Consider the following 18,631-nt stretch of genomic DNA (forward strand, 5'->3'; position numbering starts at 1 on the left):
CTCAAAGCCAAAGAAAAATCACTGACGGTATTTCCATCTTTATTTTAAATGTTGATATTTGTCCCTCATGGATATTTTCCATTAATTTTGACCTTTAAATATTGCATGACAGTATTTATCTTGATTATTGAGTTCTTCGGCACCCCCTTAAATTGTGGGCAGAGGTGAGTTCTTCCCTTGCCTCCCCCTGACCCTGGTCCTGACTGAAAGGTAGGGGACCTTGGCAAATGAATCTGAGGGCCTGTTTCTAGGAGTCCCAGATCATCCGAATATTTGGCACCATGATCAATCAGAAGCTTCAGGACTTTGAGGAAGAGGTGAAGCCCATTGGGAACGTGGTGACCGCGGCCACCCTGGACTTGTACAACACTGTGGTGCAGCGTTTCCTGCCCACACCTGCCAAGATCCATTACCTCTTCAACCTCCGGGACATCTCCAAGGTGAAACCTGGTCTGACTTTGCCCCTTTTGCCCTGGCACTGGTTTTGTTTCTCCTCAGAATAAGCCTTGGAATGCAAGAGCTACCATATACACCAAACCACCCCCTATCCTAGAATGCTAGTTTCTCTGTTCACACTGCTGAAACTTCTAAAGAGGATATATTCCCTCCCCCCACCCCAACCGTGGTTCCTCTTGCTCAGGTGTTCCAGGGCATGCTGAGAGCCAACAAGGACTTCCATGACACTAAGTCCAGCATCACGCGGCTCTGGATCCATGAATGTTTCAGGTAAGGTGTGTGTGCCCTGCCAGCTCCAGGCTTCCTTCGCTTTGACCTTTGACACCCTGTCTTCACCTCTGGTCTGCTGCTCCCTTTCCCAGGGCCTTTCTCCTCTGTATCCCCAGACCTCATTGCTACTGCCTCCCAACAGAGTCTTCTCTGACCGGCTGGTTGATGCAGCAGACATGGAAGCCTTCATGGGCATCCTAAGTGACAAACTCGGCTCCTTCTTTGACCTCACGTTTCACAATCTATGTCCCAACAAGCGTCCTCCTATATTTGGTGAGCAAGGAGCTGTGGCTGCTGATTGGGACCCCTTAGGAGACTGGGCTTGGAGGGAGAGTTACGGATGCTTAGGGTCCTGAGAGGGGACCTGGGGAAGACCAGGTATTTGAGACTTTGATCTCTTCTTTCCCACTGCCCAGGGGACTTCCTGAAAGAGCCCAAGGTGTACGAAGACCTGACTGATCTGACTGTCCTGAAGACAGCAATGGAGACAGCCTTAAAGGAGTACAATCTGTCCCCTGCTGTTGTACCAATGCAGCTGGTTCTCTTCCGAGAGGCTATTGAACACAGTGAGCCCTTCCTACTCCCATCCTCTTCCCTGTCATCCCAATTAAGGGGCATCTCTAAGGGAATAGGGATCCCTTCCTAGGTCTCTCCCAAATCAATTCTCAGAAGTTGCCTTCCTCCTTGGTCCCAAATGCTCTGGTGGCAATGGGTGGACTTTTCCCTGACAGGGGTGTTGAATGGACATAGTGAAAGTTTACTGAATTACTGTTGGAGTCTTCCCATACCTCTTGGCTCTTCTACTTCAGAATCAGGCATCCCTGTTCCTAGCCTAGAGCCTGGAGGGCCCCTGAGATGGGTTGGCTAACTCATTTCCCTCCTTCCCCCACCCCACTCCTACCCAGTCACACGGATCGTGCGGGTAATTGGACAGCCTCGGGGCAACATGCTCTTGGTGGGCATTGGGGGCAGCGGGCGCCAGAGTCTGGCCCGCTTGGCCTCATCCATCTGCGAGTACATCACCTTCCAGATCGAAGTCACCAAATATTATCGGAAGCAAGAGTTCCGAGAAGGTATGGCTGGGTTTCTGAAATGGAGACAGGCTTAAGACTAAGCATGAAAGGCCAATACCTGACTTCCTGTGTTGGCAAGAGATAGGCAAGATGGAGCCAGGGAGTGAGATGTGTCAGGCCTATGTTGGGTATGGGATGATATAGAATATATGTTAGGGATTCAGAGGAGGGTTCCTAAATCTCAGAAGAGGAATAAGGGACAGGATGGGGGCTCTGAAGAGAGTCTGTTCTGTCCCTTCTCCCTCCCACCCTCATCTGCCCAGATATCAAGCGTCTGTATCGCCAGGCTGGGGTGGATCTCAACCCCACCTCCTTCCTTTTCGTGGACACCCAGATTGCTGATGAATCATTCCTGGAGGACATTAACAATATCCTCAGTTCAGGCGAGGTCCCCAATCTCTATAAGACTGATGAATTCGAAGAGGTACTGATCTCATCCACACCTGAATCCAGTTGGTTCTCTGGCCTTCCCAAACTAACCCCTTAAAAACCCCAGATCCTAAAATATACTTCTCTAGTACCCCACTCTCCATTCCTCCTCAGGTTGAACAGCTGTTTCTCTTCAGCCATCTTCCTGCAAGGTCCCTTCTTGGGTGGAATTACTTTAAAGCCCACATCTGTCAGCCCAGCCTAACCTGATGCTCCCATCCCCCTTCCCCACCCCAACTCTGCCACTGAAACCCCAGGCCTATGACCCTGTGTGGCTTCTCTTCAGATCCAGTCGCACATCATCGAACAGGCCCGGGCCGAGCAGGTGCCCGAGACGTCGGACAGCCTCTTCGCCTACCTCATTGAGCGGGTGCGAAACAACCTGCACATCGTGCTTTGCCTCAGCCCCGTGGGGGACCCCTTCAGGTGAACCCTGTGACGTTCCCCTCCATTCTTAGGTAGTCCCACTCGTCATGGGGTCTTCCTCTCCTCTGTTGGCAGCCCATGCCTTCTCAAACCTGGTCTCATGGATAATGCCTGGCTCTCCCAGCATGGCCCCTTCTCTCCACAGACTATGCCTTCAGGAATTCCTGACACTCCTATAGGAGGCCTCTGTCTCCTTTTTACATAACTAAATTTTAAGGACATCTGAAGCTCAGAAGGGTGGTGTGGGGCAGAGAACTTGTGTGGTGAGGTGACTGGGGTTACCATTTATTTTGATGATATATGTGTATTTTACCATGTGCCAAGCATTGTGCTAAGCATTTTTCATGCAACACCTCACTGAATCCAATCCTCTAACAACCCTTGTTAGTATGTATTGTTTTTCCTTTACAGCTGAGGAAACTGACAAAGAAGTTAGCTCACTTGGAACCAGGTCTTTCTGACCCAAAAGCCTGTTTCTAAACATTATACTAATCTAGCTCTGAGGGGAACAGAGTCTGGGCAAGGAGATACGGAAGTGAGAGATGGGGCATTTACATTCTTGGAAATCAGGTGGACAGGTGGTGAAGCCAGATGCTAGAGGATGAGTCTTTGAATGGACTTTTCTGCCTTTCAAAACCTCCTTACCAGGAACTGGATCCGCCAGTACCCAGCTTTAGTGAACTGCACGACCATCAATTGGTTCTCAGAGTGGCCCCAGGAGGCCCTGCTGGAGGTGGCTGAGAAGTACCTCGTGGGAGTAGACTTGGGAAGTCAGGAAAATGTGAGAGCCCTCCTCCCTGCCACTTTTCACCCACCCCTGGCCCCTGCTCTCATTTCCACTTTGTTGGCCTGCCCACTCTCCATTTGCCTTTATGCTGTGTCCCACCCACTTTCTTTACTGGCCTCAGATCCACAGAAAAGTAGCCCAGATCTTTGTCACTATGCACTGGTCGGTGGCTCAGTATTCCCAGAAGATGCTGTTGGAACTGCGAAGATACAACTACGTCACACCCACCAACTACCTGGAACTGGTGTCTGGATATAAGAAGTATGAAGGAGAGGAGGGGACATGGAGGGCTAGGAAGCTTGGTGTCTTTTGAGGGCAACTGGTGGAATGACACAATAGAAAATATTCAGGAGCTGGCTAAGGGTGCTGGGACAGTAGAAATACATGGGGTCTCAATTTTACCAGGAAGTAGATAGAAGTGTAGTGGGGATTCCGTGGGGAAAAGCCATCTCTAGAGGCCTCTTGCTTTGTCCCTGGGCCTCTTACCCCTCTCACCACACTTTTCTACCCTTCTTTTCTGGAATGATGCTTCCCAGTCTTTTTCCAATTATCCTACAACTGGGATGTTTCCATAACACACCAAGTCTTTTCCTTTCTGCGTTTAACATCTTCTAGACTTTCCACGGTTCCCAGGATTTTTATATTCATTCATTTGGTGATTTTTTTAAACTGAGTGGCTTTTGGTATTCACAACACAATAATATTCGCTGTGAAGGATGTAAGAGCAATGTAAAAAGAAAAAGAAAAGGACAACAGTTCCTGGATTTAGTATGTTAATCAAGATGAAGACAAAGCTACCTCTGTAATAATAATTGTTCTAGTTTGCTAGCTGTTGGAATGTGATATGCCAGAAACAGAATGGCTTTCAAAAGGGGAATTTATTAAGTTGCAAGTTTATAGTTCTAAGGCCATGAAAATGTTCCAATTAAAGCAAGTCTATAAAAATGTCCAAATTAAGACATCTAAGGGATACCTTGGTTCAAGAAGGCTGATGAAGTTCAGGGTTTCTCTCTCAACTGGAGAGGCAAATGATGAACATGATGACATCTGCTAACTTTCTCTCCTGGCTTCTTGTTTCATGATGCTCCCCTGGGGGCATTTTCCTTCTTCATCTCCAAATGTTTCTGGCTGTGTGGGTTCTCTTGGTTCTTGTGGCTCTCTCGAAAATGTTTCCTCTTTTAAAGGATTCCAGTAAACTAATCAAGACCCACCTGGAGTGGGTGGGGTCACATGTCCCACATCTCTAATCAAAGGTTAATATTCACAATTGGGATTGTCACATCAGCCATGGAGAGAGTCTAATCAAGTTTCAAACCTACAGTACTGATCCACAAAATGGATCAAGATTAAAACATGGCTTTTCTGGGGTACCATAATTCTTTCAAACCAACATAATAATGATAGCATTTATTCATTCACTGAACACATATTTTTTGAGCACCTACTGTGTACCACATACCATTCCAGGTGCTCAAAATATACCAAAGAACAAAATGAAATCCCTGCCGTCAATGGGTAAAATAGGCTTACGTTCTTTCTATCTGCTGGGCACAATATTTAGTCCTTTATATTAATTTTCTTGCTTAGTATATAAAACAATCCTATGCAAACGTTCTCTTCAGGGGTGGAAGGAAGGGTTGGATGATGTTGAAAAATGTCTAAGTAAGTTGTCAACATTTAAGACTTCTGAACCTTCTAAAGATCAGGATTTCTGGTTCCTCTTTAACAATCAAAAATCATGGCAACATGAGGAAGAACAAAGGAATGTCATTACTTCAGGGTGTTGAAAATAGATGGTAATTGATATTTTAAAATCTTAACTTATGTGTGAGACTAAAGCAAAAAAATGTTTATTTGGTACAAAATTTATATTTTGACTAGTGCATCTCCTAATAAAATTTATGTAGACAGCTTAACTGAACACCATAAGTACACGAAACCTTGAGTAGGGCATGAGATTTTGTTGGTTTGTTCAGAGTGATGCCCCGATAAATCCCAGAGTGATTTGAACAGTGAATAAAAAAATATTTGCAAAGTCCCCTTCGGGAATGGTGAGAAAGGGGGAGAAGTCAACTTCCCCAAGTTGAATTCTTGATATTCTCACAAGCAGTGGGGACAACCAAAGCAATAGGCTGAACCCCCAATCTGGGGGTTTGTTTATATGAAACTTAACCCCGCAAAGGATAGGTCAAGCCTACTTAAAATTAGGCCTAAGAGTCACCCCCAAGAGAACCTCTTTTATTGCTCAGATGTGGCCTCTCTCTCCAGCCAACACAACAAGCAAACTCACCACCCTCCCCCTGTCTACGTGGGACATGACTCCCAGGGGTGTGGACCTTCCTGGCAACGTGGGACAGAAATCCTAGAAAGCTGAGACTCAGCATCAAGAGATTGAGAAAACCTTCTTGACCAAAAGGGGGAGGAGTGAAATGAGACAAAATGTCAATGGCTGAGAGATTCCAAACAGAGTGGAGAGGTCATCCTGGAGGTTATTCTTACGCATTAAGTAGATATCACCTTGCTATTCAAGATGTAATGGAGAGGCTGGAGGAAAGTGCCTGAAAATGTAGAACTGTGTTCCAGTAGCCATGTTTCTTGATGATGATTGAATAATGATATAGCTTTCACAATGTGACTGTGTGATTGTGAAAACCTTGTGTCTGATGTTCCTTTTATCTACCTTGTCAACAGACGAGTAGAACATATGGAATAAAAATAAACATTAGGGGGAACAAATGTTAAAATAATTTTAGTTTGAAATGCTGAAAAAAAAATTAAAAATTAATAAAAAAAGAAAAAAAAAAATCATGGCAACACCAGGTCTTGGTTCCCACCTGGCAGAAATAGGCCTAAGCCAAGCCAGGGGCAGGGGGTGTGAAGGGGAGAAGGGGATGCAACCTTTGGGTGGTTCGTGTTTTCTGGTTCACTATGGTCCCTACCTGGCCCACTGCACAGAGGGGACAATTGAAGATTTTCAAGTTAGGAAAGTGATGAGGTGAAAATAGTATTTAACAAACTGAGTTTGATGGTGGTGCATAGAAAAATCAGAGGGAGGAAAATCTGGAAGCAGGACAAGTGGTTGAGTAGCTATTGGCTGTGATTTGGGCAGATCCACCAAGGCAGGGACAACAGACAGGAAGACAGGGCCTCAAGCAGCACCGGGAGGATAGAGCACACAGGATACTCCCCTTTCCGAGACCCCAGCCTCCCCAGGCACCTTATCCCATCGTGTCCCCCAGGTTGCTGGGAGAGAAGCGGCAGGAACTGCTGGACCAAGCCAACAAACTGCGGACAGGGTTGTTTAAAATCGATGAAACCAGGGAGAAGGTGGAAGTGATGTCCCTGGAGCTGGAGGATGCCAAGAAAAAGGTGGCCGAGTTCCAGAAACAGTGCGAGGAATACCTGGTCATCATTGTGCAGCAGAAGCGGGAAGCAGATGAGCAGCAGAAGGTTGAGGGGTCCCATGCTGGTCCCGCCCCTGCGCCCCCACTGCAGCCAGCACCCACCTAAAATAACCTCCGTGTCCATCCGCTACTGCTTCAGGGGGCACAAGTTCCTCTCCTGGACCTTTCTTTAGCTGTCTTTCTCATCTTTACCACTAGTATTATCAACCTCTACCTCTGCCCAACGCAAAAACAAAACCTTGTCCTCTTTTCATTCCTAGGCAGTGACTGCCAACAGTGAGAAGATTGCAGTGGAAGAAGTCAAGTGCCAGGCACTGGCTGACAATGCCCAGAAGGATCTAGAAGAGGCATTGCCAGCCCTGGAAGAGGCCATGCGGGTACCAGGGGCAGGTGCAAGGGTGGATACCAGGAGCGGGTGGGCCAAGGAAAGGAAGGGGGCCTTCTTTACCCTCAAATTCCCTGGGGAAGTGGGGAGTAGAGGTGGTGCCTCAGCTCAGTCCTTCTTATAGGAGGTAACTCTGGCCCAGTTCCCTACATTATTCCCTTTTCCCAGGCTCTGGAGTCTCTGAATAAGAAAGACATAGGAGAGATCAAGTCCTATGGACGGCCGCCTGCCCAAGTGGAGATAGTGATGCAGGCAGTCATGATACTCCGGGGCAATGAGCCCACTTGGGCCGAGGCCAAGAGGCAGCTGGGTAAGACAGAGAACCGAGATAATGGGCTCGGTCCACCCTGCGTTTATAATCATCTGCTGTGCAGCAGCATTTAGGAAGAAAGAGATGAATGAGATGTTGTTCCCCCCTCAAAAAGCATGGAGCCTGTGTTGGTTAAGGTGCTCTGGTTGTAAGCAATAGAAAACAACTCAACCTAGTTTGTGCAAGAGAAGAAAAATCGTTCCAGAGGAATGTATGACAAAATCTCAGATCAGGAATGTCCTCAGGTCCCTGGGAGAGACAAGAATCAAGGAATGGAGACAGGACACTTTCTGCTTCAACCTTGTATTTTTTCCCCTACTTTGGGTTATATTTGATAGAATATAACCTGTAGGATGCAGTTTGCCAACCCCTGCCCTGGATGAAAGTGAAAAGCATACAATGAGTGATACAGGGCAGAGGTGGGGAGGGGGGGCAGTTAGTTTGGCTGAAAGTGTAGAAGATAAGGGATGGGAGATAAGGCTCTGAAAATTAGGTAGGGCCCTGGAGGCTGAGAGGTTACTGGAGAAGGGAGCAAGGTCAGAGGGATGAACTAGGGATGAATGAGGTAGGAGATGTGGGCCTTGGGAACGGAGCCCAGGAAGGAGAGGGCTCGGCCTCACAATGGTAGTGGAGCCTGTGTAAAGACAGGGGCTCAGGCCCTCTGGCTAAGGCTCCCAATTTTTATCCCACAGGAGAACAGAACTTTATCAAGTCCCTGATCCACTTTGATAAAGACAACATCTCAGATAAGGTTCTGAAGAAGATTGGGGCCTACTGTGCTCAGCCTGACTTCCAGCCTGATATCATTGGCCGAGTCTCCCTGGCGGCCAAGTCCCTCTGCATGTGGGTCCGAGCCATGGAGGTGAGCAGCGGGCAGGTGGGGGGTGAGGAAGAGAAATCTGCGGGAGTGGCCTGCTCAGATGGAGGAAGGCTCGCTGGTGGGCTGGTGGGCGGCTCCTGAGGCTCGGCTTATCTCCCTCCAGCTGTATGGACGGCTGTATCGGGTGGTGGAGCCCAAGCGGATCCGAATGAACGCTGCCCTGGCCCAGCTTCAGGAGAAGCAAGCAGCACTAGCTGAAGCACAAGAGAAGCTTCGCGAGGTTAGCCTTCCACCCCTCTTGCCCACCGCGATCCTTCTCCCTCATTTCCGGGATGTCAAGTGACCGTGTATCTCTTTCCCTCCTAATGCCACTCCCCTCATGTGCCATCCCATGATGGTCCTGTCTCCCTCCCACTCTATGCCCTGTTTAGACTGTGCTGCTTCTGGCTCAGAAAGCTGAGCCGATTGCAGAGGGTTACCCAGGCAAGGAGGCTACTGTCGCCACAAGCACTTCCAAAGACTGATTTGGGAGCTGGCAACTTCTGGCTTGGTGACTTCTGGAGATGAGTGAAGAGATATTAGCTTAATGAAGTCTGTGTGGCAAATCGGCCTTTGCCAGGGGGTTGGGGTAAGAGTATAAATACAGCTGCTGGTGGACCATGAACAATGGGTGCTTTTGTGCATGGTGGAGTGGTGGAGGGAGTCCCAGAGAGAGGGAGGATTAGTTATTGTGACCAGGCTGGACAACCCAGAAGGGGATTTCCTACAAGGCAGACATCGGGAAACTCTAAAACAAGGCAGAATGTTAAAGTTCTATCATCAAAAGAGTTCAGATTTCTTCAAGCCTATCATTTGACTTTTTAAATCATTGATTTAATAGTTCATAACTTCACGTGGTTTGTAATTCAGAAGGTACAGTTTCCAGTAAGAAGGCTTCCTCCCAACCGCTTTCCTCCAGCCACCCGGCTCTCCCTGAGGCAAGCAGTATTACCCGCTCCTTGTGTATCCATCCGGAGGTACTCTGTGCTCACATGAGCAAACAGATATTTTTTCATTTTCTTACATTACAACACTGCTGTGCACCTTCCTATCTGATTTATCTGTGTATTGACATTTTTCCTCATCAGTATATAAACAGTTTCTGCATTCTTTTTGCCACTGCAGGGATTCCAGTATAGAGCTAAACCGTGAGTCTTTTTTATTCAACATAACAACATACAAACACAAACATTCTTACCGTATGATCACTCCATTCTTGATATATAATCAATAACTCACAACATCATCACATAGCTGTATATTCATCATCGTGATCATTTCTTAGAACATTTGCATCAATTCAGAAAAAGAAATAAAAAGAAAACAAAAAAAATTCATACATACCATACCCCTTACCCTTCCCTTTCATTGATCACTAGCATTTCAATCTACTAAATTTATTTTAACATTTGTTTCCCTATTATATATTTATTTTTAATCCATATTTTTACTCGTCTGTCAATAAGGTAGATAAAAGGAGCATCAGACACAAGGTTTTCACAATCACACAGTCACATTGTGAAAGCTATATCATTATAATCATCTTCAAGAAACATGGCTGCTGGAACACAGCTCTACATTTTCAGGCACTTCCCTCCAGCCTCTCCATTACATCTTGAATAGCAAGGTGATATCTATATAATGCGTAAGAATAACCTCCAGGATAATCTCTCAACTCTGTTTGGAATCTCTTAGCCATTGACACTTTATTTTGTCTCATTTCGCTCTTCCCCCTTTTGGTCAAGAAGGTTTTCTCAATCCTTTGATGCTGAGACTCAGCTCATTCTAGGATTTCTGTCCCACATTGCCAGGAAGGTCCACACCCCTGGGAGTCGTGTCCCACGTAGAAGGAGGAGGGTGGTGAGTTTGCTTGTTGTGTTGGCTGGAGAGAGAGGCCACATCTGAGCAACAAAGAAGTTCTCTGGGGGTGACTCTTAGGCCTAATTTTAAGTGCGCTTAGCCTATCCTTTGCAGGGTTAAGTTTCATATGAACAAACCCCCAGATTGGGGGCTCAGCCTATTGCTTTGGTTGTCCCCACTGCTTGTGAGAACATCAAGAATTCTCCACTTGGGGAAGTTGAGTTTTCTCCCTTTCTTGCCATGCCACCAAGAGGACTTTGCAAATACTTTTTATTCACTGTTCAAATCACTCTGGGATTTATCGGGGCATCACTCTGGACAAACCTACAGAATCTCAGCCCATTTTTTAAGCAGTCTCTCTTTAATGGGCATACTTACTGTTTCCAATCTTTTGTTCTTCGTTTGTCCCTTCACTTTGCTTATGTTCTTTTTAAGTAGGTAGATGTTTTATATATATTTTTAATATAATCAAAGCTGTTTATACAATTTTTAACTGAAACCTACTATGAAGAACATCCAGGTCCAACCTTTTCAAATCAAATGAGGATGCCCAGTTTTCATGAGATTAAGTGGCTTGCCCAAGGTCACCTGGCTAGTTGGGGCCCAAGTGTCCCAACTTCCTGCCACCTTGAGGACAGGTTCATCACCATTGTTTCCTGCTGCAGGTTTCTTTACTGCTGGAAGTGAAACTGCCCTTGAGGCCTTTTCTGATCCCACGTGTGAAAGGAATTCAACTGGGCTGGGCGAGTGGGTTTTAGTCCGCACACGTTCCTGCACAGCTCTGGCCCTGCTGACATTTCCGCCTTCAACCTCAGGCCAAACCTCGCCCTTTTATCTTTCTTTGTCAACGGTGAATAATCAGAGGTGCAGCAATCGCTTTGGAAAGGTGGCTAACCCCTGGATGAATCACATCCTGGGCCAAATAAAAAATGGGACCTCTAAGGTCAGTTGCCAAAAATGCCAGTCACAGGGCAAACATTTATTACAGAGCACCCAATGTTAAGTCTTTTGGGGGCAGGCCCAGACCCCTCCCCCCCACTTGAGAACCCCTAGTTGAGAACTGCGATAAGAGTTAGCAAAGAAGGAACCAAAATTTTCTTCTTTGTTACTTGTACAGACTGGGTTGGAGGATGCAATTAAGTGTTAAGAGCCAAATCCCCCTTTTAAGAGAATGTCAGAAGGGAAGTGCTTCCCTACCCAGTTGCGGGGAGCACTGGACTGATGCCTGGGCTCCACCCAGCCCAATTAAGTAATCGCTGGTGGAGCCTGGGAATCAGCATTTTCAAGACTTCTCTGATCAGAGCCAACCAGAGTGAGAAAGCCAGCACGTGTTTACAGGGGCCCAGAGGTCTAGAAAGAGGCCCAGAGCCCAACTCTATTGCATAGCAATACAAACCTCAAGGAAGGCATTTTGGCTGACACTCGCTTGTTTGGAGCCCTGGAAAATATGTTTTCCCCAGGTACGATTTGGATGTGCAGCAAGAGCGAAGAACTGCTGGTTTAGATATTACCCCAGAATGCTCTGAAATGAGTCAGAACAGAATCATTAGCTACTTCAAGGCAACTTTATATACAAGGCTGAAAAATCACTATCTTTTCTATTTCCCATTCCAAAATTATGTCTGGCCCCATTTTCCAACATAGCATATCAGAGGTTATGCAATAAGATTCAGTGACAGCATTAAAATGCTACAGTAATAAAATAATAATATGCAGAGATTCCACAAGTTTGAATCTAACCCCCATTATGCAATTCCCAGAGAGAAACTAAAGTTTCAGATATTAAATCCTGTTGTAAGCCAAAGTCCAAAGAAATTAAAGTCTGAAATCAAATTCTCTTGCCTTTATGAGTTAAAAAACTAAATCCAACATTCTTAAGTTAAAGTCCCCAAATGATCCTCCTTAATTTCTTATTTTGTTCAGTTTCAGCCGAGGGCTAGAATCCATTTCCCTAAGCTATAGCCTAGGTTGTCTCCCAAGGGAAATGAATGCAGTTCCTTCAGGACCACAGAGTTCAAAATCAAGTTTTTCCTGATCATCATTTAGCAATTAAAAAAAAAAGATTCCAGGAGTTAATAATGCATACATGATTTCTACATAAAATTATGCTCCCAGAGACCAGTTGATATTGTTGCCAAAGACCAAAGGAGGAATCGAGGGTATTTGAGGGAGTGAGGATTGATGGAGAGAATCTTGGTATTGGCTTCTCCTAATAGCTGGAAACCATGACCTAATCACTTAAATTTATGTGGGCTAGATAGATCTCCAGCAATAGACTGATGTTGACAGTAAGCATTTACTGAATTTGGGGACTGGACTGGAAATCCATATATGGATATCCTTTTCCTTTCAGTTCCTTGAGGTCAGGGTTCCTGCTCTATTGATGCCAAAATGCGATCTAACCCCACTTCGACCTTGTTGGCAATACCAGGCCAAGCTGGTTCTGTGTAGTATATGGCAGCAGCCTTTATCCTGAGACTCCCCACCTTAGCTAAGGCCACCTTCATGGCCCACATCTTTCCTTAGCCAAAGTCTGAGTAGCCCAAGCATTGTTTCCTTGAAGTTTCTCTGCTCTAAACAGGCCTTCCTCTATAGAAACAGCCACTTGCCTATGGCAAAGCCTCCATAAGCTACAATCGTATACCAAGGTCAAAATAGTGCCTGTTAAAAAAAAAAAGTGTCTGGTTAGCTTATAGCCTTGTACCCCAGGTTTACAGTGGTTCAAAGTCACCCATGCAAGTGATTAAAATCACCTAACCTAAAATGAGCCCCTACAAACCAAGTAAGTAAAAATACTTGCCCATGCCCTAACATCTGCCATGAAATGTAGTCCCACCAAAAGCTTATCTATGAGATTTTCTAGTCTGCAGGCATATGCTTGAGTGTTTATGCCTGGGGCATAAATAAATTGAGAAACAAAACAAAAGATAATTGGCCAAACTATTACCTTTATCAATAGTAAAGGCTGGATTGGAGGACTCGCTCTTTTCTACAGGTAGGTGCCTACACATAATGACCCCATATTTAGATAGATTTACCCTGTCACAGGCTGGCAAGGCCCCCACAACCTAGGGAGGCAGAGTGGAACTCCTGTTCTCTGTAGGGCAGCTCACTCCCAGCAGGAATGATCTCGCATTCCTAGTTTGTTCTTCTCAATGCTACTGATCAGATCAGTCATTCACCTCCCCAGGGGAGGGTGGAGTACAGGTGTGGGGAAAGCCCTTCCACCCGAGAGGGAATGATCAAGATAAAAACTTCCCACACATAAATGGCTCCAGATTAAAAACAGAGATAATCAGGTTATAGAGAAGATCTTTAAAGGCAAACCTAAGTCAAGTGGTATCATCAGAGTGATTAAAGAAATTGCATCCAGAAAACAAGAATAGGATGTTGAGGGGGAAAAAAAAACACAACCAGAGAAAAAGAATGAGTTCTGGGAAGCTTAAAAACGATCAAAATATGACACTGAATGGAAGGGTAGGAAGGAGGGAGTCAAGGAATGTGAAACAAAAAGGCAGGAAATATGAAGGAGACATAAGAGACACAGTCCAATCAATAATTATTTCTGCAAGAGACGACACATAATCAGGGGTAAGGTAAACATTTAACTAGTTCAGCATGGGTGGCAACCTCTCAGTACAGTATGTTCTTCAGTCCTAAACAACTAAAACAGCCAGCTGGGGGGCGGGGGGGTGTGGTCTGGCACCAACGCGGACCACATAAAGTTAGAGCTGTTTATGATGTTCAACCTTTATAATCAACTTAGAGACAAGGCACAAAGGGGACTTCATTGTGGCTTCAAAATGAAAATGCTATCAACCTTGACAATGTAAAAATAAAAGAACAGCTGAAAAAAGTCGGAGGTGGAAGCAGGATAGTGAGGGATAGCACAGGCCATGCTTTTGATAGTAGATAGACTAAAATAAAGTTTTAATACTTTATTTAAAGACATAAAGGTAATCAGGAGAAGAACTAAAAAAAAATGCTAATTGCAGAAGAAAAAGGGTGGTGGTGTGGCAGCACATAGGAGCTATGTGCTGCCACAGCATAGAGACTATACAATGGAGCTATGTGCTCCATCACAGCATAGAGACGATAACAATAGTCTAAAATGGTTAAACCAGGAAACAGCAGTCTGCAATATGCTCTGTATGTATAGAACACCTCTAGAAGGAGATTCAAGAAAAAGGTAGCATTGGCTACCTCCAGAGAACGGAAGTAGGAGGATGGAGAACAGGATGGAAAAACTTTTCATACCCTAATGTCCTTATGCCTTTTGAATTTTGAATTTACCTATGCAAAGAGTAAATAAAATAAAGAGAAAAAGCAGTGTAAAAGATATGCTTATGGAAAAAAAGATATGCTTATGCATGTACAAGGCTATTCATTATTATGAATAATAGCCAACTGTTGGAAAAACACAAATTTCTATTTAGTAGACTTGTTACATAAATTATGGTTCAAACATGCTAGATTATTTTGCAGTTGTTAAAGAGGCAGCTCTACAAGAAGTGATTTGGAGACAAGGGAAAAATAGTAAAGCACAGAACAGTGTATATGGTATCTCACCATTTATCTTCATTTAAAAATTCACTCGTTCAACAAATATTTATTGAGTGCTGGACACTATTCTAGGTCTAAGGATTCAGTGGTGAACAAGTCCCTGCCCTTATGGGGCTTATGTTTTCTTTCTTTCTTTCTTTCTTTTTTTTTTTTTTTGACATTTTTCTTTCTTTCTTTCTTTCTTTTATATGGGCAGGTACCAGGAATCAAACCCGGGTCTCTGGCATGGCAGGCAAGAATTCTGCCACTGGGCCACCGTCATGCCGCCTTTTTTTAAACATTTTTAATTATTAAATATAACATATATATAAAAAAGCAATGCATTTCAAAGTACATTTTCACAAGCAGTTTTGGAATAATTTTCAAAGTATCGTATGGGTTACAGTTCAACTATTTCAGGTGTTTCCTACTAGCTACTCTAAGACCTTGGAGACTTAAAAGAAATATCAGTATAATGATTCAGAAGTCATACTCATTTATTAAATCCTATGTTCTCTGGTACAACTCCTCCTTCTCCTATTGTCCTCCTCCCTCTCTATAGGGATATTTGCACAATGGCCATTCTAACTTCTTCATGTTGAAAAAGGGTGTTGATATTATGGGATAGGAGTACAGTGGTAACTTATCTGGCCTAAGAACCATCTGGAGGTTATAGGTTTGTTCAAATAAACTGAGTGAATCAAGCTTTTATAGAGCCTGAGATAGACGCCTGGATATTCTTTAGGGTTTACAGGAATACTGTTGGTTAGGGCTTGGCATACTGTGAAAATTAGCAATATTTAGCTAATGCTTGCAAAACATAACCTCCAGAATAGTCTCTCGACTCTATTTGAACTCTCTTAGCCTTTGATACCTTATCTTGCTACATTTCTTTCCCCCTCTTGGTCAGGAAGGCATTGCCAATCTTATGGTGCCAGGGCCAGGCTCATTCCTGGGAGTCATGACCCATGTTGCCAGGGGACTTTCATCCCTGGATGTCATGTCCCCAGTAGTGGGAGGTAATGATTTTACTTGCAGAATTGGACTTAGAGAGAGAGAGAGAGGCCACATCTGAGCAACAAAACAAGTTCTCTGGAAGTAACTCTTAGGCATGATTATAGGTAGGCTTAGCTTCTCTGTTACAGATACAAGTTTCATAAGAGCAAGCCTTAAGATCAAGGGCTTAGCCTATTAACTTGGGAGTCCTTAATGTTTGAGAGAGTATCAGGGGTTTCCTAGGTAGGAAAGTTTAATAGTTGCATGTTTTTTCTCCAGTTCCTCAAGAGACTTTGCCAATACTTTTAAATTATCTGCCCAACATACTCTGGAATGTATCCGGGTATTACATTAAGCTATACAGAACTGCAAGACCTTGTTTTCAATTCCAGGCTCTCTTATGGAGCTTATATTTTCCTTATGTATTTATGGACGCTATATGTGGATTGTCTCTAGAAAGTTACAGGTGAAAGTTGCAATAGTAGTTTCCCCTGGGGAAGGGTCTGGGATTAGGGATGAAAGGAAACTTCACTCTTTATCCTATGTCCTTTTTTTCCCCTTTTGAATTTTGATCCATGTGAGTGCATTTACTCTTCAAAAAAGTCATCGGGAGTAAAAATTACTTTGAAAAAAAAACCCTATTAAAGATTTTGTTAGTAATGATAATGGTGCTATGGTTATATAGGAAAATGTTTAATTTTTTAAGAGATGCACTATGAAGTATGTAGGCTTGAAATTTCATGAGTTTGTAATTTAAGATATTTTGACAAAACAAAAACAAGTAGATGAAATAAATATAGTGAAATGTTAACAATTGTTAAATCTAGTTGAGGGGTGATTAATATCCAGTATGCTGCTCTACTTTTTTTCTTTGTTTAGAATTTTTCAAATTTGTTTCAATTAAAAAAGATGAAAAGAAAAATTTTTAATTGCAGAAAAAAAAGACTACAAAGAATACTAGGATAGTTTTCAAGATAGTGGCAGAAGCATATAATTCAGAGATACGGAAGCAGCAACCAGAAGGAATAAAAAAAGATGCTTAAAAGAAAAAATTGCCTTTGAGGAATGGGAATAGGGGTGGGAAATGTAAACCAGAGGGGTAAAGTTTTTCTTTCTAACCTCTTTTCATTAGTCATGCTTTTAATCTTGTGTGTCTATTTCTTGTGTAAAAAAATAAACACAATAAAGACAAAAATTGCCACCCATAAAGTAAATAATGAAATATAGAACCATCAGTGGACTGGGTATCTCCCTGAAGACAAATTTCTCTAGCAAGCCAAGCCATGATCAGATGTGGCTGCTAAGCATGGACTCACAGTGAGGGGAGCTCAGGCGAGCCCGTGACGGCTGTCACTGAGCCAAGTCCAGCTGATGTGACTCCATCAGGGCTGGACCAGTTACATGTGGGGGGGGGGGGCAGGGCACCCCTTCTCCCATAAGCCCCCAGGCAGTGTTTCCCCTGAGACACCCAGCTCTATGTCCCCACAGCTGACCATGTCCCTTCGAAATGACGCCTTCTTTCTTTAGATACTTGTGCCTTTGAACAGCTTGCTGTTGTAAGCCCTCTTGTCACTGGAAGCTGACGTTTTGAATCTCCACTTTGTTTTAAAGAATATCTCTTGGAGAGCTATCGATTTCATTTCCAAGTTCTTGGAGGCCACCTTGTTGTGTGGCCCAGGTTCATCTTGCCTTCTAGGTGTCAGGTGATGCCCTCAGTACACATTTACCTTGTACCAGGGACCAGGCTCTGAAAGGTGAAAACTTACCCGTGATCATTAAGTTAAGGGAGAGCAGGGATTTGGATTCTGAAGCCCACATGCTTTCCCCTATTGCCTCTGGCCTCTCCCAGTGCAAATGGCAGTAGAAAAGGAACTAACATTTACTGAAGGCACACTGTGCAACCCCAGCTGCACATTCCTCAGCATGAAGAGAACAGGTGGTTCAGTCAGGTCCCCAGACACTTGCTGTTAGGCAGAGTTTGAAAGGTGGCAAGGAATTGAGGGAGCCTTGTCTCCTAGATATGGCTCTTGCCAGGTCCACATCTCTGGCGTGGAGCCTTGGTCCTGGACATCTGGTCTCATATCACCCCCGGTTGCAGGGAGCCTCTCCCCTGGACCTTTTTTTTTTTTTTTTAAGCACTCCCTCTTCCTCTCCTTGTTTCATTTTCTATCTTTTACTTCTTTGAAGGCCCCACCTTTTGGCATCAGTCATTTTTTTCTATCCGAATCTCCATATAGCTTATTATGCTACAAAAGTCTGTCTCCTGAGTTTCATTACCAAGTAGATTCCAGGCTCTTGGAAAGGGTAGTGGAGGGAAGGGAAAGAAGACTTCATCTTATCATACGTATTTTATCTCATTTACTCTTCATAATAATACTATAGGGTAGGTGTTATTATTTTTATTCTACTCATGAGGAAACAGATGATCAAAGAGATTAAGTTACCTAAGGTCACACAGCTAAAAATGGTGGAGTCATCATTTGAACCCAGAACATTCTGGCCAAACACAAGAGTGTTTGAACTCCTGTGCCCTGGCCCCTCCCAGGTGGCTGAGAAACTGGAGATGCTGAAGAAACAGTACGATGAGAAACTGACACAGAAGGAGGAGCTTCGCAAGAAGTCTGAGGAGATGGAGCTGAAGCTGGAACGAGCCGGGATGTTGGTGTCTGGGTTAGCTGGTGAGAAGGCCCGTTGGGAAGAGACGGTGAAGGTGAGAAAATTGGAGTGTCCAGCTCTCCTTTCTCTCTGCCCACCAGTTCCAAGCGATTCCATCCCCTTTGAGCTGAGGGAGAGTCAGGGACAATGGAGACACTAGAGTTTAAGGAAATCCAAGA

At 44.4% G+C, this 18,631-nt stretch overlaps 1 protein-coding gene across 3 annotated transcripts in view; it reads left to right on the plus strand.

Annotated features, from left to right (window-relative positions):
* DNAH2 (dynein axonemal heavy chain 2) overlaps positions 1-18,631 on the plus strand; it is a 108,202-nt gene that overhangs the window by 65,750 nt on the left and 23,821 nt on the right. For all 3 annotated transcript variants that reach the window (XM_077165869.1, XM_077165870.1, XM_077165871.1), the window contains exons 52-66: positions 252-440; positions 641-726; positions 869-999; positions 1,143-1,292; positions 1,632-1,799; positions 2,063-2,223; positions 2,515-2,654; positions 3,303-3,435; positions 3,563-3,702; positions 6,681-6,891; positions 7,106-7,222; positions 7,399-7,540; positions 8,233-8,402; positions 8,524-8,640; positions 18,343-18,507. In XM_077165869.1, the coding sequence (XP_077021984.1) occupies positions 252-440; positions 641-726; positions 869-999; positions 1,143-1,292; positions 1,632-1,799; positions 2,063-2,223; positions 2,515-2,654; positions 3,303-3,435; positions 3,563-3,702; positions 6,681-6,891; positions 7,106-7,222; positions 7,399-7,540; positions 8,233-8,402; positions 8,524-8,640; positions 18,343-18,507 (2,220 nt within the window). The remainder of the gene's footprint in view (positions 1-251; positions 441-640; positions 727-868; positions 1,000-1,142; positions 1,293-1,631; positions 1,800-2,062; positions 2,224-2,514; positions 2,655-3,302; positions 3,436-3,562; positions 3,703-6,680; positions 6,892-7,105; positions 7,223-7,398; positions 7,541-8,232; positions 8,403-8,523; positions 8,641-18,342; positions 18,508-18,631) is intronic.

This window comes from Tamandua tetradactyla, chromosome 6 (assembly GCF_023851605.1).
Source record: "Tamandua tetradactyla isolate mTamTet1 chromosome 6, mTamTet1.pri, whole genome shotgun sequence".
In the NCBI taxonomy this organism is placed as follows: Eukaryota; Metazoa; Chordata; class Mammalia; order Pilosa; family Myrmecophagidae; genus Tamandua; species Tamandua tetradactyla.